At 40.6% G+C, this 21,802-nt stretch overlaps 1 protein-coding gene across 10 annotated transcripts in view; it reads left to right on the top strand.

The window, feature by feature from the left end:
* Window positions 1–18,404, top strand: part of LOC133558893 (nuclear factor 1 X-type-like) — a 266,583-nt gene extending 248,179 nt beyond the window's left edge. For 8 of the 10 annotated variants that reach the window (XM_061910063.1, XM_061910071.1, XM_061910080.1 and 5 more), the window contains 3 exons: window positions 1,319–1,466; window positions 3,346–3,434; window positions 13,055–18,404. In XM_061910063.1, coding sequence (XP_061766047.1) covers window positions 1,319–1,466; window positions 3,346–3,434; window positions 13,055–13,069 — 252 coding nt within the window. In that variant the 3' untranslated portion in view covers window positions 13,070–18,404. The remainder of the gene's footprint in view (window positions 1–1,318; window positions 1,467–3,345; window positions 3,435–13,054) is intronic. The other 2 variants (XM_061910123.1, XM_061910105.1) reach the window with 1 other exon arrangement.
* The last annotated feature ends 3,398 nt before the right edge of the window (window positions 18,405–21,802 follow it).

The raw sequence follows: 21,802 nt of genomic DNA, 5'->3' as shown, positions 1-21,802 counted from the left end.
GCTTGTGTAATGTTCTAATTTTGGGCATGACGTGTTTATTGTGTCAGGAAAACATGTCATGGCCCAATCGAAAACGAGCCAGCGGACGCATTTTACAAACAAAATATGGTACATACAAATTAAAATCCATTGCTCATATTGCTAAACAGCGTGTGCAAATTATAAACTTGTGTGTAGTATTAGAGGGTGTGTTGCATGTGATCTACTAAGACTTTGTGAACAATTGGTAACAAATGAGGATTGTGCATGTACTACGGGGTTTTTATTCCCATGGAAGCACTCGTTTCCCTCCACAATTATGTTTTCTAATGCCCTGTGTGGTTTTAAAATGTTGAACAAACAGCACACAAAAATAATCCAAATCACCTTTTCTGCAATATAGAATGGCAATTTAGACAACAGAAACAATTTTTAGCCCCTTTAGCATTTTTAGGACTTTAACAACACTCCAGCGCATTAACGTGTCTGCAATGATCCAAAAGCAAGAAAATGCCTATTGCAAGACATTTTTTCACATAGCATATATATTATATTGATATATATCTTGAATAAATAAAAAAAATTAACGCCATTTGAAAAAAAAACACGCCAGCAGACACCAAAATAGATCTATTTAATTTATTTTAATCAGCCGTTTAAGTCATGCAGCATTTATAATATCATAAAATTATATTGCTAAATAGACTATATGTCTAAAAAAAATTTTTGGGACAGTCCATACATTTTGGCAAGCATACGTAGGACAGAACTGCAGCACAACCACCTCCTTTGTCACAGCCATTTCTACACCACTGCCGGTTTGCACATCTTTTCCAGACATACTAAATAAAGACACAAAACAGCGGCCGTAGTACAGTTTTATTCTTGATTAATCACACTGCCTGTGTTGCATTTTTGTCTCTCAGTATTGTGGGTGTTCAGATGATCAGCAAATATTCTGGACATTCATGAAGACAGCGCGCTAAATGGATTGAGCTCCTTATTTTGCTCACTTAAGAGACAAATCCTCTGTGTGCTATCAAGTTTGCATGTGTTTTAATACATGCAAACCTCTGGAAAGTAGATAAAGTCCTAAATGTTTGCAACAAATTATGCACCTTTTTTTTCATTCTTTGTGACCGGACTGATCATTTTACTGTTAGGTTTACGTGTGTGTGCGTGTATGTGTTGTCGTTCCTCTGGTTGTATATGGTCCTTTTTGTGTGCATGCTGTTGCCATCTATGGGTCACTGGGTGAGTGTTGGATGTCACTCTTGTCCCCCTGTGATCTTGGGGGTGTGTGTGTCCCGCTCACCCTGTTTATATGGTCCGTCTGCAGCCTAATGGAGGTGGCCAGAGCAAAATGCCGGGCTCCTTTCTGCTGCCCCCGCCACCCCCAGTGGCACGCCCCGTGCCCCTCCCCATGCCCGACTCTAAAACCATCAGCACGCCCACCGACGGTGGACTCAGCTCACCCGCATCTCCGTGTAAGTCACTCCCACTCCCCTCCACAAACCCCATTACTGCCCCAGTCTCCCCACAGAGTTGTCATAGACACCGATCCAAACCAACTCCTCATAAAGCCTTAGCTTATTTGACCTTATTGTTCCCGACAGGGTGTGATTACGTGTAGGAGTCCCAGATTTGATGTTCCATTTAGACAATTACAGATAGAATAACATGTTCGTATTTGGGAATTTGACAGTAGCTACTGCAGTAATTTTCACAATCTGCATTCCCATCAGCAGCCCCTGGAGCTACACCACTTGTTGGACCGTGCTGGGCCACAGTAGAAGGTCCAAATCTGTTAGGGCAGATGCCACGCCTTTGCCGTAGCAGAGATCCTTTCTCCATCACTTCTGTATCCCTTTCCCTCACTCTGAGCTTCAGCTTCTTTCGCTCTGCTCATGCCTTCGCGTCCATCCCTATACCTTTCTTCTTGCTCTCTTGCTCTCTAGTGTTGGGTTTCATGCTCGCACCACAAGAGGCAGTGTGGTCTTCCCCCCTCTTCTAATTGGATTCTGTAGTTTTGTAGCAGAGCTGGGCCCTGTGCACGTTGCTTCTGTAGCCAAAAAGCTTTCGATCGACACAAGCCCTGCATGTCCACCTAACAGAGGCTGAACACCCCTTTCTCTCATTTAATAATTTTTTTCTTGATTTGATATAATCTCAGTTCTTTGTTTCTTTTTCTCTCTTTTTTTCTTTTTAGGGGAACAAAATTAGGGCAGTTGGCGTGGACTCCTAAACAAACAAACATTAAAAGAAAACCGTACATTCCCCCCAATTTACCACACCCAATCCCCTTGTCGCCTTCACACAAATATCACAATAATTACGAACACAGAAGTCACAATCTATGGAGAGTACTTTATTCCATCTTAATGATGTAATAATTAGTCACTGTGGGAGCAGGGGAGAGGAGTGTTTAACAGGGAGGTGTTGGTTGGTTGGTTGGTTGGTTGCACCCAAACAGGTGCAGTGAAAGAGTCGGGCCACGGGAGAGGCACACCAAGAGGGGGCGCTGGACGGCGCAACCGGGGCACCTTCTCATCCTTTTGTTTTGACTTTCTCTCCTCCTGTCCTGTCATCCTCTCTCTCCCCCACACCTTCTTCCCCTTTCCACATGTCACTTTACTATTTATTTATATCCATATATAAATAAATATCATTGTCCCCCCCCCGGCTGTTTTTTTTTTCACATTTTGTTTTTCCTTTCACCCTTTAGTTCTCAATGGTATTGTAATTGCAGTTATGAACACAGCCCAACACGTTTAAACGTCTCTCATGCCCTGTCAATGTTATCCCTTACACCCATCACACCCTCAGTCTAGTCAGGGACAAGTTCCATGCCGGAGTCCAGTGAACAAAACTGCCCTAAATTTGATCCTGTGACATCATCACCCGGTGTCACGTGCTCCTTTTCACCCGCTGTAAATGTAAACGGAGCATCATTGCCATCATGGTCACCCTATTATTATGTCGACAGTGGGTCCTCAGTGGTTTTGTATGATTACGGGCCAGGGGCTGCTGAGGATCATCAGTGACTTATTTGAAATAGCTTCCTCATGTTCGCACTATTCATTACAGACTGTGCATCCCCTTTGTAACCACAGATTACATGGCTAAGTGAAGGGAAATAACAATTAAGTTGCCCGCAACACGGACAAATCAGCCATATGACTAAGAGCACATCAGCCTCACCGGTCCTTAACTGACTTTTCCCAATAGTCTGTTTGACAGTGATCTATTACAATGCACATTTGAATAGACAAAAATGACAATGAGAGCATCAAACTCTAGGATAGAGCTTTGGTGTGTATGCATGTGTATAAAAGCATGTACACACTTGTTTCTCTCTGTTTGTAGCATACTCCACGCCAGGCTCCACAGCTCCCAACCGGTTTGTCGGCATCGGAACACGGGACAACTTTCTGAATATCCCCCAGCAGACTCAGGTACCCTGCCAGCCTCCCTCATTCAACTAACACCCAACCCGTCCATCTCCTGTATCGCCTCTGTTTCCTGTGTTTCCTCATCACTTGCTGAAAAGCGTGCACACCGTGGCGGCGTGTTTCAGAAAAATGTATGCAAGGGCTCGTAGGAATTATTCACAGCAGATACAGGTGGTCCTCGGGTTGCAGACCAGTTCCGTTCTTATATGACTGTGATGTAAGTTTTAGTGTAAGTCGGGCCTTATATCAATCAATCATCAAAATTCTATTTATATAGCACTTTGCAACACTAAGTGGTTTACACCAGTTTGAAAGGAAAAACAACAAAAAAAACCATGGCACTGAGTATTGAGCAAAAGGCCACTTTTGATGCATCCTTTCAAGAGAATAACTAAAAATTATTATAATCTAAAAATATTTTATAAAAACAATACATAAAATGCTAGGATTAATATTTGTAATTATAGCATTAAATAAGGCAGAAAATAATAACAATTATACCTAAAGTCACTGTACACACAACACATAAAGGATGTATAGAATACAGAATTTAAAAACAATAATTTGACAAAACAACTTATTACTTTTATTTATGTAGTTGTTTGGAATGACAAAGTCTCAATAACGAGACCGCTATGCTGCTTAGCTTTCATGTTGCCTTCAAAAGTACCATCTTTTTCCTTGATGATGGTAACGACCTATGAGCAGTTTGACAATGTTGCGTTTTACTTTTCATTCATGCACTGCCACCAGAAGAGTCTGCCTCATGCTTGGGACACCTAACAGAGGTCAAAGATAAAATGGTAACTAGAGAGAACTAAAAAGACTTTCCTTTGTGTAGCAATGTGACTGTGTATTACAGTACTCCCGTCCAAAGGCAAAACCTAGTAACTCACTTCTAGCTGATTTTGCGAAAACAAAGGAAAACCAATCTATCTTGATGCTGTCTTACAAAGATCTACAAAGTCATCAAACGTATAGATGTTTTCTAGAGCTTTTATTTTCTTGCCGATTGAGCCATGGATTGAATTTGCTCTCATGAACGTGTGCCCTTTCTCCATTCTGCGTTTGCACATTGGGCAAGAGCCGTGTACAGCGTCCAGTTTTTATTTTGACCTCCACAGTTATCTGCCCAAAAGAGTATGCAAGGGGAAGAATCAAGAACAATACATTTAATGAAGGTGCTTGCAACGTCCTGGGCCAATCTTCCAAATATCCCCTCGTGCCATAATATCACATAATCAGGTTGACCGTCGGCCCACATTCGTGCAAATGTCTCATTAAAGACAATAAGGCGACTGATAAAGAAGCTCCGATTGGTCCCTTGAGATACTAAGTTTTTCTGTTGTATCTACGCGGTTATGTGGTAGTTGCTAGGTCCTGCCATGCGCGTAACAGCTTACTTACGGAACAAATTACAATATCGCATACACTAATGTAAGGCATATCACCTAGGAACTCCAAAATTATTATCAGCTCAGTTTAGACCAAAATTGAGTTACTGGGTTTTGCCTTTGGACGGGAGAGTAGTCCACCTACGTATTCTTTCACCGCATTCATGTTTTTGTTTGTACAGTAGTATGTTAATAATTTATGGGAGTGGGTTTATAAAACAGATCACCATATAATGAGGACTGCCTGTATTTTTGTGACATAAAATCATTACCTGTGCTGCAATACTACATTTTTCAGAAGATGATTTTAAAGGCTTTTGTTTTGTACAGTACAACCTTCTTCTTCCATTTTTTGGAGGCTTACCGCTACTTAACTTGGCAGCCCTGAATTGGGACACTACTAATCACGCTCGAAGTCACCTTTAAGATGGCTGCCAGCATGCTTGGCTGTTTTCAATTAATCTGAATTCTGTGTAATCGAGTTCAAAGTTGTGAAAGTTCCCCTTGGTCAACTTTTCCTCAGTTTCTACTTTTGGTGCCGTGTGTTCACGAGACGTTGTGTCGCCCAGAAAGATGAGTTCAGACGCGGTGCTTGTTTGAATTGACATCATAGTTTTCCTCATCCAAGACATAGCTGTGTAAGGCCTACCGGCGGGGGAATATTCTAATGGGCTAGAAATTGGTCATCGCCCACCTACATTGATCGATGTTGTGCGTGCATGAAGGCCTCAGGTTTCAGTACGGGTTTATGGTTTCTGCTCCACGGTAGTTTCCCCACAGTGAATGTAAACAGCGCCAGTTAGTTGGAGCTTCAGCCGTGTTGATTTATCTCCACAAGGCCCCACAGTGTGTATTAGTGCAGCGTGTGAGGCCACCAGTGCACTACATTGTGGTTTCGCATTGGCTGTGCTCTGCCGCTGGGCTGCAGCGTCTTGGGCCTCCTCCATCACCAACACAACTTTTCTCATTAGGGGCTAACCACACCTGCCTGCAGCCAACTCGGCTTCGCTGTCCCCCCCCCTCAGCACACACATGGAAGCAATCAGCGTCCCCCTGCTGCCTCACCCCGGCATGGCTCCGCTTGGCTGCCGCAGCACGCTTTCCCCTCCTGCTGCTCTCCCGTGCATTTTCAGGCTCCCCCCCAACCCACCTGCACCACTTTTGCACAGATGTAGCCCTGGCACAGAGGGGACATTCAGATGTGCCCGAGCACTCGCATGAACATGTAACGCCGTGCCAAAAGTCTCGCCCCTCGTCTCTACCTCCCCCTGACAACAGCTTACATCTGTTCTCGAGCGCTTTTTATCCTTTGCAATCGCTCCTCAAACATTCTGCTCTGGTAAATGTAGAGTATATTTCACTGTGTTTGGCCTGGTAGAGAGCCTCACAAGGTTATGCTGCACTTTTTTTGGCCCCACTGCAGCGGTGTGGGAAAAAAAGTGGTCTGAGGAGCGCTCTGGTGGCGGGACATTAACAGTGCAAGAAGGGAGAGGAGACTGTCGAAAAGAAAGCAAGGGACCGAGCACTAGGGAGTTAGTTGAAGCCCACTGCACTCCACAGTCACGTCCCGGCTGTCTGGTTGCTGCTGGCAACCAGACATGATGTCATAGGCTGTCGGACTTGGACGAGCATGGGGAGGAGGGGGGGTGACTTTCCATTGCCAAGGATTACATGGGGAGGGAGAGGAAGATAGCAGGGGGTTAATGGAAGTTGAAGCCAGCAGGAGGAATTGTCTACAAACACCAAAGAATCATGGGAAGAGGAAAAAAAGAGGCAGGATGGTAGAGTTGGGGAAACTTTTAAGGGGTTTGCACAAATCGGGATAACATGGCGGAGTGATTTGTTGTGCTTCCCAGGTCAAGGCCTATGGAATGTCAGCAGAAGCCGGATTGGCTCAGCCTGTGAGTGGCGTCTTCACCCCCACTGCTGTGTAACAACACATCAGACCTTTTTTAATCAGTGGACCTTTTCACTACTGCCTACAACCGCCCTGCTATTTATAGCTGCTAATGAGAAAAGGGCCCGAGTCAGCGAGTGGCATCGTTGACATTATGACTTTGATATTCTACACTGTGTAAGACTGCTGAGCTCTGTAAATATTCAACACAATAGGATAAGGAATCACAGTGTCAACTACAAAACCCAAAACCAGTGAAGTTGGCATGTTGTCCATCCATCCATCCATCCATTTTCTACCGCTTATTCCCTTTTGGGGTCGCGGGGGGCGCTGGCGCCTATCTCAGCTACAATCGGGCGGAAGGCGGGGTACACGCTGGACAAGTCGCCACCTCATCGCAGGGCCAACACATATAGACAGACCACATTCACACTCACATTCACACAATAGGGCCAATTTAGTGTTGCCAATCAACCTATCCCCAGGTGCATGTTTTTGGAAGTGGGAGGAAGCCGGAGTACCCGGAGGGAACCCACGCATTCACGGGGAGAACATGCAAACTCCACACAGAAAGTTCCCGAGCCTGGATTTGAACCCAGGACTGCAGGAACTTCGTATTGTGAGGCAGACGCACTAACCCCTCTGTCACCGTGAAGCCCATTGGCATGTTGTGTAAATCGTAAATAATAACAGAATGCAAATCCTTTTCAACTTATATTCAATTGAATGCACTGCAAAGACAAGATATTTAATATTCGAACTGAAAAACTAAAACATTTTTTTGCAGATAATCATTAACTTAGACTTTAAGGGCAGCAACCCATTGCAAAAAAGTTGGCACAGGGCATGTTTACCACTGTGTTACATGGCCTTTCCTTTTAACAACACTCTGTAAACGTTTGGGAACCGAAGAGACCAATTATTGAAGCTTTTCAGATGGAATTGTTTCCCATTCTTGCTTGATGTGGGGCGGCATAGCTCGGTTGGTAGAGTGGCCGTGTCAGCAACTTGAGGGTTGCAGGTTCGATTCCCGCTTGTGCCATCCTAGTTACTGCCGTTGTGTCCTTGGGCAAGACACTTTACCCACCTGCTCCCAGTGCCACCCACACTGGTTTAAATGTAACTTAGATATTGGGTGTCACTATGTAAAGCGCTTTGAGTCACTTGAGAAAAGCGCTATATAAATATAATTCACAATTCACAATTCACAATTGATGTACAGCTTAAGTCATTCAACAGTCCGGTGTCTCCGTTGTGGTATTTTACGCTTCATAATGAACCACACATTTTCAATGGGAGACAGGTCTGGACTACATGCATGCCAGTCTAGTACCCGCACTCTTTTACTACGAAGCCACACTGTTGTAACATGTGCAGAATGTGGCTTGGCATTGTCTTGCTGATATAAGCAGGGGCGTCCATAAAAAATACGTTGCTTGGATGGCAACTTATGTTGGTCCAAAACCCGTGTGTAACTTTCAGCATTAATTGTGCCTTGACAGATGTGTAAGTTACCCACGCTTTGTGCATTAATGCACCCCCATACCGTCACAGATGCTGGCTTTTGAACGGATAGTTATTTTCTTCTTTGGTCCGTAGGACATGACATCCACAGTTTCTAAAAACAATTTGAAATGTGGACCACAGAACAGTTTTCCACTTTGCATCAGTCCATCATATATGAGCTCTGGCCCAGCGAAGCCGGCAGTGTTTCTGGATGTTGATAAATGGCTTTGGTTTTGCATAGTAGAGTTTTAACTTGCATCTACAGATGTAGCGACAAACTGATCCCATGTGGTGATGTCCTTTACATACTGATGTCGGTTTTTGATGCACTACCGTGACTTGGGACTTTTAAGGCGCATTATTCCTCAAAATATATATGTTTTAGCTTTAGCGCACAACTAATGAGCTCAAGGCCCAAGGGCCGCTACATTTTTTCATTTGGCCCCTCAAAATAATGTGCATCAGTACAGAACATAATTTTTCCAACTAAATGTACCCATTCTTTAACATTTAACAGAATAATTGCATGACCTGCATGCAATTGCATAACTTTTCAACTTTATTTTTATCTGAGCATGCAACAATTATTATACTGTCATATACGGTATTCCATTTTATTATTTTGTAGGAATAAATATATGAATATTTGCTGCTAGGGGTGTTTCGATATCGTATCGGGGTCCGACATCAGCAAAATAAAAAGTATTGGATGATATTGACTTGCATAGACTTGAGTAATCTAAAATCTTCAATACAAATAGTCTTGCAGCGTGTTTACTTGTGCAAAGCTGAGCAGCCAGTTAACATCTACATGTCCTCCAATAAGCTCACACGGTTGGTCTTTTCTTGTATTTTTGTGAACATTGTAGATTATTGGCTACTACAAGCTATCAGCTACACAATAGCACACAAGCTAGACATATGTAGTAATGCGGAGTTCCATTTACTGAGCTGGGAATGACATCACAGCCGAGTTGTGAGCATTCCAGCTACCAGGTCGGAAATCAAGATGGTCACATCCACAAAATCTTTTCTTGCACTTTCTAAATATTAACAACTTACAGGAAAATATGCACTCTTTCTGCAACGTTCAAACACATAAGCTTTTGCTAGCAATGTAGAACGTATATACCACTTGAAAAAAATAGATACTAACTTTTCTGTATATAAACGTCCGACAATACATTGTTTACGGCTCATTCAGTGCGCAAAAACTAATCAGAAGCTTATATTATTGTTTACATTCAGAGCAACCATCTTTGAAGCCAACTTTGGGGCAGTGGAAATGCTACTACTTTCGGAGTATGAAATCCGACCGGGCATTCCAGTTCCAATTTCTGACAAGGAACTTGGAAATTCCAACATCCCAGTACAAATGAAACGCACAATAAGTGTTCTTACATAACCGATATTGCTTTGTAAAACACTACATTTGTCCATATTAACAAGTATCAAATAATTATAGTTGCATATTACTTACAGATGCAAAGTCTACAAGGCAGACTAGTATTACAAAGTATCCAGTAACAAATGTGTCTGCACCATTCAACTTAATTTAATGAATTATCATGGCCACTAGGTGTCACCAAAAAAATAGATAACGCTCCACATATGTCATAAAGTAAGTGTTTTCATACAAAATGTAGTTTAACATTTTTTTTGTATAAATGTACCGTATGTAGTGGAGATGCGCGGATAGGCAATTATATCCTCCGCAACTGCATCACCAAAGTCGTCATCCACCCGCCGTCCACCCGAACCAACATTTAATCAGAACCGTACCCGCCCGCCAACCGCCCGCTGAAATACATCAGAGGTCGGCCACCTTTACCACTCACAGAGCTATTTAAACCTGTTTCACAGAGTAATGAAGACAATTGGAGCCGCTAAAGTTCTCGCGACTATCCAATAGCCTTCATCCTGATGACAAGAATATGGGTGTGCTGTGAAGCCATTGCCTTTGACACCTTAAACAACACGTACGAACCGATTGTTACTACGGCAACATGTTGTGTGCAGCTTCCGCAATCACACGTACAAGATTGAAAGGCATACTGGGTGACACAGAGTACACCAATGGTTGTGATCTAAACAATTTTAACACTCTTAGTAATATGCGCCACACCGTGAAGCCACACAATACAAGATTGACAAACACATTTCGGGAGAACATCCTCACAGTAACACAACATAAACGCAACACAACAAATACCCAGAATCTTTTGTATCCGTGACAGATATGAATATATTTTACAGCCCCAACCCCGCCCACCTTACCGACACACGGGGAGTTGGGGGTGGAGGGGGTGGCGGGGTTTGCTGCTAGCAGGGTGTATAAAATAGTCAGGAAGGGTCAGGGATACAAAGGATTCTGGGTATTTGTTGTGTTGCGTTTATGTCGTGTTACTGTGACGATGTTCTCCCGAAATGTGTTTGTCAATCTTGTATTGTGTGGCTTCACAGCGTGGCGCATATTACTAAGAGTGTTAAAATTGTTTATATCACAACCATTAGTGTACTCTGTGTCACCCAGTATGGCTTGCAGTCGTGTGCGTGTTGCCGCGGAAGCCATACGCAACATGATGCTGGACTGGAAAGCAGATCGTACATGTTGTAGAAGGCGACAAAGCCAATGGCTTCATAGCACGCCCTAATACTTATTATCTGGGTGACTGCCAGCAGTCATTCTAGAGAATAATAGCGTCTCCTATTGTCCTCTTCGCTTTATGACACGGGCCTTAAATGGCTCTTTGAATGGCAAAGGATACCGATCCCAGAACCATGTATATCAAATATTTCCGGATGGTTCAACCGCCAACCGGCCGAATCTAATTCAAATCTATTTTTTCGTCATGTCACCCGCCAGACCCTAGGTTCAACCGCGGGGATGAGACCGCAAACCGCACATCTGTAGTATGTAGTATGATTGCTGCTGATATCGGATTAATATCGGTATCGGCCAACACTCAAGGCTCTAATATTGGTATGGGTTAAGGGAAGTGAAAAAGTTGAACAAGACACCTATCTGCCAGTCATCTTAATTTAGGATTTCAAAGCAATTTATCCACCAATGTGTATGTAAAAACTATATAATAATCAAATACATAGGCTATTGTGTACGGTGATTATACATTTATATTCATATATACTTACTATTACAAGCGGTCCTCTAGAGCATTGGTTCTCAAATGGGGGTACGTGTACCCCTGGGGGTACTTGAAGGTATGCCAAGGGGTACGTGAGATTTTTTTTAAATGTTCTAAAAATAGCAACAATTCAAAAATCCTTTATAAATATATTTAATACCCCGCCTTCCACCCGATTGTAGCTGAGATAGGCGCCAGCGCCCCCCCGCGACCCCAAAAGGGAATAAGCGGTAGAAAATGGATGGATGGATGGATGGAATAATACTTCAAGAAAATATGAATGTAAGTTCATAAACTGTGGACATGTTCCATAAATATTGATGTTAAAGATTTATTTTTTGTGAAGAAATGTTTAGAATTAAGTTCATGAATCCAGATGGATCTCTATTACAATCCCCAAAGAGGGCACTTGAAGTTGATGATTACTTCTATGTGTAGAAATCTTTATTTATAATTGAATGACTTGTTTATTTTTCAACGAGTTTTTAGTTTTTTTTATATCTTTTTTTCCAAATAGTTCAAGAAAGGACAATACAAATTATCAATCAATCAATCAATGTTTACTTATATAGCCCTAAATCACTAGTGTCTCAAAGGGCTGCACAAACCACTACGACATCCTCGGTAGGCCCACATAAGGGCAAGGAAAACTCACACCCAGTGGGACATCGGTGACAATAATGACCCAGTGGGACGTCGGTGATTAATTACCAATATTTTGCACTGTTATACAATTTAATAAATCAGAAACTGATGACATAGTGCTGTATTTTACTTCTTTATCTCTTTTTTTCAACCAAAAAAAGCTTTGCTCTGATTAGGGGGTACTTGAATTGAAAACATGTTCACAGGGGGTACATCACTGAAAAAAGGTTGAGAACCACTGCTCTAGAGGGCAGCCATAACTTCCACACCTGTGCTTTGCATGCATGTTATATCATGTTACAATACATTTTCTGTGATAATAATGTTGGTAAATTATTTACTTAAAAAAATAAAATAAATTTGTGGTACACTACATGGGACATTTAAGTGTCAAAAAGACTGCCAAAAGATTTAGATAGATAAAGGGGTAAAATATAGTGTTTAAATGCACCCAATGGCAGGAAATATAAGCTTGATTTTCTCAATTTTCTTTCAGGGTTGGCGTGGCAGTACTTTGTGCTGATAGAGATGGTCCTCTTTTTTCTCAAAGGGTGCTCACATGGCTGAAAATGAGTACAAACCAAATATACTGCTTAGGAAGGCTCTCATAAATAACTGACAAAAAATAAATGTACGTACAATTATGTTGTGCTAAAATGAATCAATAAAATTAAAATAAGGAATATGTTTCTTAAATAAACTGTCAGTGAAAATACAGCTTTACCACATTAGTCATCATTTTTGCGCTGAAGAATTTTCTCTATGACGTTAGCTCCAGACCTCTGTTTGACATTGTCATTACTGCCACCAGTGGTGGAAAAGTGTATTACAACAGAACATGACTGTGGCCCATACGGACCACAGAAAGAGATAATTTTTTGCTCGCTAACAATGGTCAATGGCCCTATGTTTAAAAAACGGTGTAATCTGTGAATACTATGTATATGTATCGTTTGTGCTGCACAGTTGCATGCTTAATAGTTGGCAGGCAAGACAAGTCAAGACTGAAATGTGTTTGTCTTTTCTCCTCCACAGTCCTGGTTCCTCTGACAAGGTGTCGACCAATCAACAGCTTAAAAGATGACAATTGGAAAGAAAAAAAATATCATCATGTCACTGCTGATCAAGAGCAGACTGCTGACACTAAAATGTTCCCTCTCGCCAACACTAGTCAGAGTACCGACGACAGAAACCCCCGCTCCACACACACACACACTTTACCCAATTTGAACTGGAACCTCCGTGTGTGTGTGTGTGTGTGTGTGGGTGTGTGTGTGTCCCTGACCACCCCACCTCACTCACCCCCCCACCCCCGGAAAGAAAGGAAACCTCACTTTCGATGGAACTGTCAGACAAGGAATGCCAAGAGGAAGATGAGGATCTGTCGCACGCACACCAGGAAATGTTGGACAGGAAAACAAACATGGCAACCTGACAATTGACCAATTTTGACTTTTCTTTTTTTTTTTTTTTAAACCTTTTATTACTTTAAAATCATTTTGTCTCCACCATGAAACTCCATGCATTGACCGAGACATCCAAAAGCAAAACGCAAGGAAAAACGACACCCTAATAGCGCACCTTTAAAAAAAATGTTTTAAAAAAACGAAAACAACTCGGGTGACGTCCATAGTACCTGACAATCCCCGCCCCTCACCTGCAACGCAGCCGCACACCTGTATGTCGCCGCACCTCTCATCGGCTCAGCCCTTAAGACTTATTGATTTCCGATTGGCCAATCATGGTGGCGCCATCAGATGGTGTGACACGTATGCACTAAGTGGCTGGTCGTTTGTTTACCTGTCCTAGTATCAGGGCACTTTGCTGCGGGGGAGGAGAAGAAGTGTGAGCCAGTAGAAAGCGTTGAAAACACTAAAAAAAAAAAAAAAGGCTGCATGTGTACTTTCATCCCCTCACCTATGCACTAATAATTCTCATTAGGGATGAACACGATTGCACATAGACAGCCACAAAAGCCATGAGGGGCCGCAGGGGTCACTTTACAGGGGTGTGGCTGCGCTCGTGGTCATTTAACACACACACACAACCATCTTCCCTAAAGTTAGTCTGCCACTCATTTTTTTAACCATTCAAAAGTGGAGATGGGCACAGTGATGGAATCATTGCACTATTCCAGCATTATTCGACTCAATACAACAGCTGCATTGAAACAGGAGTTCAGAATATTCAACCCCTTGAAAATCCCTTAAAGAAATGTACTCCAATGCCCTTCTCTATTGCGAATGTTTGGCAGGAACACACACACACACACACACACAATGCATGAGCTTCATATTATTAGCTTTCATTTAGCGTGTAGATTTGTTTTTCCTCTTTTATTGACAGATTTGTTTTGGGTTTTTTTTTTTTTGGTTTTGTTCCACTTGGATTGTTTTTGCATGTCATGACAACCTTCCGCTGTAGTTTAAAAGGCACGCTTACTCGACAGTACAAAACTTCTCAAACCTCTCGCGGTAACGAGCTCATCACACAGAGTTAAAGGAACACACACACACACACTAGCACCTGACTTATAAAGGGAATCCTTTATACTTTTTCCTCCCGAATGCCTTTTTGTTTTTTTTTTACTTTCACTTAATTTGATTTTGATTTTACATGTCAATTTTCATCGCGACACAATCCAACGCCACACAAAAGAGCCGACCTCAAAAAAATAACTGGACTGCCTTAGTTGTGTTTTTATTTGGCAGGGATAATAAAAGGCTAAAACCTATATCACAACTTTAACAATAACATGGAAGTGCCTCTGTATTCCCTTCATGCAATTAGTATAAAACTTCAGGTTATTTTTCGCCCTGCGTCGAAGCTAACACTGTTAGCATTCAGGATTTCAAAAACCTTTTCACGCCTTAAATAATCACAAATGTGGAAAGATGCTAGAGCCTACCCCAGCTGGCTTTTGCCAACCTGAATTAAGCACTTGCTGTACAAGGTGTGTCAGAAAATATTTATATTTCAGATCCATTTTAAAAATGTTCCTTTTAAGGGATTTTTCCAAGGTGATATCGTCCCCTTGAAGACCCCTTTTAAGTTTAGGAAAGAAAAAAAATAACACGGCCATCTTCTTCAACTGTTGCCACAACTCTCGCCTCTTTTCACATGCTAAACCAGGGGTGTCCAAACCTTTTCCCACTAAGGGCTAAATACTTAGAAATTAAAGAATACATGGGCGAGGAGGGCACTTTAATACATTTTGTACATTAAAGATGAAAAAAAAAATTGAATGTACATTATTTTATGCTAAGCCAGGTGTTACCAAGAAAAATGAAAGAATGCGGGGGAAAAATGTACATTGTGTACATTAAATGTGCTAAAATTAATTGGTTAATCAAAATATGCCAACTTATCGGAATCAAACATCCACATCTTTATGTCAAATGTAACAAAGCAAATTACTGTAATATCTAATCAAAACCCTTTAATGTATTTGATTTTTTGGTATTATTCTTTGGCAATAGTATTATTATTCCGCTTTACTAAAACCTTTTTGCAGACTTTAGCACATTTTTTGGGATAATTTGGACCTGTTCCTTTTATTCTTTGTTTAGTTTTTTTTGTTTTTTTGTTCCAAAACCAAACCCAGCAACATTCAGAATAGCAATCAAAAGGACACACAAACATGACACAAAACAATCCAAAAGTAGTCAAACTAAAATGAATAATATCAATATTAATAAGATTTCGAACATAGCAGTGATTAGAAATCCCTCACTTATATTAATTACCATCACAGTCATTTATAAAACATAAAATAGTAACATTAAAACAATGAACAAAAGTGTCACAGTGGCTTACACTTTCATCGCATCTCATAAGCTTGACAATCATTTTTTTATATTTACATAAATTAGGGCTGTGAATCTTTAGGCACTATTCCATTCCATTCTTGATGGTCACGGTTCGATTCGGAATCGATATTCGATTAAAAATTAATATTTTTTCAAAAACATCGTGTGCCAGTTCAACAATTAACTTTGCCATAAAATAGACAAACAGCTCTGATAAATGTTTGTATTACTTATAAGAAAACTGGTTTTGTTTAATAAAATGCTACCCAAACATTTGATGAAGTCAAACACAAATAAGGCAACAAGAGAAGTATCCAGCACTTCTTTTCTAAAGTAAATCTGTACAGCACATACGGGCTTCTACATTAACAATATGATTTACCCATACTTGCCAACCCTCCCGGATGATCCGGGAGACTCACGAAATTCAGCGCCTCTCCCGAAAACCTCCCGGAAGAAATTTTCTCCCGAAAATCTCCCGAAATTCACGCCCCCTCCAGCTCCATGCGGACATGAGTGGGGACAGCCTGTTTTCACGTCCGCTATCCTATTATATAAACAGCTTGCCTTCCCAATCACGTTACAACATCTAAGGATTTTAATAAAAAACTGCACACACAAAGAGACGAAGAAAACGCCGTCTGTAATAGAGTGATTCTATGTTGTCTGTCGCCATCTGCTGGTGAATGTTGGCTATAGCGTTATGGGGTTGCTTTTTGATTGGCCAACGATTTACGTGGTGTTGTGCACCTGACGGCAAGTGACTCTCGCCAGTACGCAAATGGCAGAACAAAGGTTACTCAAATAGTGAAAGGTAAGTGTTGTTGTTGTTTTTTTAGTAACCAGCAAGCACAGTACAGTTAGGTGCCGTCTGAAATTCAACTATTTCTTTTATTTATATATAAAATAAAATAAATATATATATATAGCTAGAATTCATTGAAAGTCAAGTATTTCATACATATATATATATATATATATATATATATATATATATGAAATACTCGAATTGGTGAATTATACTTGTCCCCTCTCAACCACGCCCCTTCCCCACCCCCGACCACGCCCCCCCACCTCCCGAAATCAGAGGTCTCATGGTTGGCAAGTATGGATTTACCTGAGTGGCTGGACAAGACATGATATTTAAAAAAAATTGAAAAAAATATATTTGATTATGACTAAATTAAGAATTGTTTTTGACACCCATATTTTGAATTGCAAATAACCCTGGAACTTTTCTGACACACCTTGACAGACAAGCAGTCGTAGTTTGAGAAACCCTAGTCTATTTTCTATGCACCACTGCAAAACATTTTTGTTCTGAAAAGACTTAGAAAGAGAGAGATCTTATACAAATATATTTATGATCCATGCTCCTTTTTGCTACCTGAGCTGCTTGGCAGTCTAGTTATTTTCTGGTCTTTCCCTCCTCGTGCCCGTCAGTAACATCCCCTTAGCAGCACAAATTTAAACACACACATCTTGCAGCAGAGTTGCATTCTAGTACCTTTTTAGATGTCAGCAAATTTGAACTGTAGGATTGAAGAAGAAGAAAAAAAAAAGTGTTTTGTTATTTTGATGGAAAGTATTATTATTGAAAACTATGTGTCGATTGAGCCACGTGCAATGCATTGGGTAGATCATTGTGTTTGTCTGTTAGAGATTTTTAAGAAAGCTACGAGAAAAGAGAAAAAAAAAAAAAGTATTTGTCTCAAAAGTCCAGAAGCTCCGGGACTCTAAACTTAGAGGGCCATGAAAAAAAAAAAATCCTAGTCTTTGTAAGTTGGGGGTATTGTTTTTATTTCCTTTTGTCTTTATTTTTTTAATGTTTCTGTGTAATCATTTGTTTATATATATATAAAAAAAAAAAAATCATGTGGGAGGGCTGAAGGAAAACAAATCACACAACTTCTCTATTAAAAAGTGGTGCTCCTATTGGAAACAAATGGTAATGAACAAAAAATGACAGCATTACTCCTCGCTCGCTCTTTCTCTCTCTCTTTCTTGCTATATGTATTCTATTGAGTGTGGGTGTGTGGGTGGGGGGGCAAAGCAAAGCCAGATAAGTTGACCCGAGCACTGCCTGAAACTCACCAGCAACGCGACAAACGGCCCAAAATATTCCCAAAAACTCTTCACGACCCGACGGCGAGACTTGTTTTTGCTCCCCACCCCCTGATGCCCCTCCTGTCCCCTCTGTAAATGCCTCCCCTAGTGCTCGTGCTGTAGTGTATAGTTCCCCGGCAAGTAAAAGGTCGTCCCTTAAAAGTGCCTTTCGTTCACAGAGCTCCCTTTTTGCAAAGGGGACGTGCACGAGTGCCACCGCCGCTCTCGTGTGCATCTCTCCCCTCTCCAATGAACCATATTCCTCTTTTCTTATCTATATGCAGAAATCTACATATAGATATAGAAGGTGTGGATTTTTTCTTTTCTTTTCTTTTTTTAAGGCAAAAAAAATGGTGTTATTGTTCCTCTGTTGCTCCCCCCCCTCATTGCCTTCTGTCTCCACGGTCTTGTTTTCTCTGCGACACTGGAGTAGTCTGTAACTGTCCGTCACTTTCGCTCGCTCGCTCGCTCGCTCTCTACAACAAACAAAAACATCAACAACAACAACAAAAAAACCACAAAAAAAAATATTACAGAGAAACTTTTGTGTTGAGCGGAATGCCGTTAGCTCACATGTTATCCTTGTCTGTATGCTTCACATTGTCATCACTTTGGACAGCTCATGGAAGTCAACAAATGACGCTAACGGGCTTTTGGGGGTGTCCTTGAGGGAGGGAGGGGGGGTAAGAAGGAATGAGCGGGATCAGGATTTTTTCGTTTGGTTTGTGTAATTTTTTTTTTTTTTTTTTTTTAAGAGAGCTGATGAACTGCTTAAGGATGTTAGAAAAGGGCTGATTGGACTATTGGATAAAAGTTTAATCTTTTTAGTTATTTATTTTTTGGCTTTGTTTTACTCCCCCCTGACCCTTTTTTTTTTTTTTTTTGTATAATTTAATTTTTTTTTATATATATATATATAATTATGTTTAAGATTTAAGTATAAATAGATATATTTTAGACGATTTTTAAGTATATAATTATATTTAAAACATTTAGTATAATTCTATATGTTTAATATATAATTACATATATATCTTTTTTAATATAGTTATGTATTTTTAAATTGTCTGAAATATATATAATTATATATTTTTTAACATGTAATTATATTGTTTTTAAAAATAATTATATATTTAATGCAGTGGGGCAAAAAAAGTATTTAGTCAGCCACCGATTGTGCAAGTTCTCCCACTTAAAATGATGACAGAGGTCTGTAATTTTCATCACAGGTACACTTCAACTGTGAGAGACAGAATGTGAAAAAAAAATCCAGGAATTCACATTGTACGAATTTATTTGTAAATTATGGTGGAAAATAAGTATTTGGTCAACCATTCAAAGCTCTCTCTGATGGAATGAGGTTTTGGCTCAAAATCTCACGATACATGGCCCCATTCATTCTTTCCTTAACACGGATCAATCGTCCTGTCCCCTTAGCAGTAAACAGCCCCAAAGCATGATGTTTCCACCCCCATGCTTCACAGTATGTATGGTGTACTGAGTTGCATCCCAAGAACACCATACCTACTGTGAAGCATGAGGGTGGAAACATCATGCTTTGGGGCTGTTTTTATGCTAAGGGGACAGGACGATTGATCCGTGTTAAGGAAAGAATGAATGGGGCCATGTATCGTGAGATTTTGAGCCAAAACCTCCTTCCATCAGTGAGAGCTTTGAATGGTTGACCAAATACTTATTTTCCACCATAACTTACAAATAAATTCTTTAAAATTCCTACATTGTGAATTCCTGGATTTTTTTTTTCACATTCTGTCTCTCACAGTTGAAGTGTACCTATGATGAAAATTACAGACCTCTGTCATCATTTTAAGTGGGAGAACTTGCACAATCGGTGGCTGACTAAATACTTTTTTGCCCCACTGTATATATATAGTTATATTTAAAAATCAATGTATAATTATATAGTGTTTTTTTTTGTTGTTTTTTTTACTATTTGCTATCAGGGTATGTTGTGTTTAAAAGGAAGCCTTGGACTTAAAAAGCCAGCTACAAGCACCTTATTATATACCAGACTTATCCCGCATGAGGCTGAAGGAAAGGGTTGCATTTTCGCCGTGTTTGTCCACACACCCTTCCAGTGAGTATTATTGAGGCAGTAACACTGTCAGCAGTATTAGATACTTACAGTACTTACACGTGCCTATAGCGGATGTAGAGGTCACCACCAGCCTGACCTCTCCGAAGGTGGGGGGGGGGTCCCTTCTCCCCACCTCATGCTGGACAGATCCAGGTCTTTGTTTCTCTTAGTTTGTTCTTAAGCCTGTATGCTTACTGGTGTACTAAACCCCCCCACCAGTCCCCATACCCTGACCCCAGCAGCACCCGTGCCCTCCCAGCTCCTCTATGCCTCTTTATCCACGCCCTCGGTGCATCGCCACTTCTTTGTGAGAACACCCCCAGAGCTCTATAGGTGAAATGCATGTGTTAATTACACTTTCTTTTCCATAAGAAGAAAAACGCAGTTTGAGAAGAGCAGCACCTGATTGAATAAAAAAGGATGTTCTTGACTGTACCGGCCTGCTGTCACATGACTTTATTTCCTGCACCGCATGCACACGCCAACAGTGTCTCACAAGTGCTGACTTTTGTTTTTTCAGTACATTTTTGCAGTATTTTGGCCATCATTTTTTTATTCTACATTATAAGTGATTTTTCATGGTAATGCCTTTTTGAAACCAAGAGGTACTTCCTGGGTACTGATTAATGCGAAGGGCTACCAGTTTGATACACACTTAAATAAATTGCCAGAAAACGCCAATTTACTCAATTGACCTTTAATAAATAAATCTGTATGTATAAAAATGTGTATTTCATTCCGTCGTACATTTTTTTTCCTTTAACGGAAGGTTTTTTTGTAGAGAATAAATGATAAAAAATAAAACACTTAATTGAACGGTTTAAAAGAAGAGAAAACAGGAAAAAAATGAAAATTAAATTTTGAAACATAGTTTATCTTCAATTTTGACTCTTCAAAATTCAACCGACAAAAAAGAAGAGAAAAACTAGCTAATTCGAATCTTTTTTGAAAACATTTAAAAAATAATTTATGGAACATCATTAGTAATTTTTCCTGATTAAGATTAATTTTAGAATGTTGATGACATGTTTTAAATAGGTTAAAATCCAATCTGCACTTTGTTAGAATATATAACAAATTGGACCAAGCTATATTTCTAACAAAGACAAATCATTATTTCTTCTAGATTTTCCAGAACTAAATTTTTTAAAGAAATTCAAAAGACTTTGAAATTAGATTAAAATTTGATTCTAAAGATTTTCTAGATTTGCCGGACTATTTTTCTTTTTTAAATTTTAATCATAAGTTTGAAAAAATATTTCACAAATATTCTTCGTTGAAGAAACAGAAGTTAAAATGAAGAACTGAATTAAACTGGATTTTTTATTCTTTACAATAAAAACAAATTTACTTGAACATTGATTTAAATTGTAAGGAAAGAAGAGGAGGGCTTCACGGCGGCAGAGGGGTTAGTGCGTCTGCCTCACAATACGAAGGTCCTGCAGTCCTGGGTTCAAATCCAGGCTCGGGATCTTTCTGTGTGGAGTTTGCATGTTCTCCCCGTGAATGCGTGGGTTCCTTCCGGGTACTGCGGCTTCCTCCCACTTCCAAAGACATGCACCTGGGGATAGGTTGATTGGCAACACTAAATTGGCCTTAGTGTGTGAATGTGAGTGTGAATGTTGTCTGTCTATCTGTGTTGGCCCTGCGATGAGGTGGCGACTGGTCCAGGGTGTACCCTGCCTTCCGCCCGATTGTAGCTGAGATAGGCGCCAGCGCCCCCCGCGACCCCGAAAGGGAATAAGCGGTAGCAATGGATGGATGGAAAGA

Source organism: Nerophis ophidion, linkage group LG01 (assembly GCF_033978795.1).
Source record: "Nerophis ophidion isolate RoL-2023_Sa linkage group LG01, RoL_Noph_v1.0, whole genome shotgun sequence".
Taxonomy (NCBI): Eukaryota; Metazoa; Chordata; class Actinopteri; order Syngnathiformes; family Syngnathidae; genus Nerophis; species Nerophis ophidion.
Note: the sequence above shows the minus strand (reverse complement) of the source record. Positions and strands in the feature narration are given on the sequence as shown.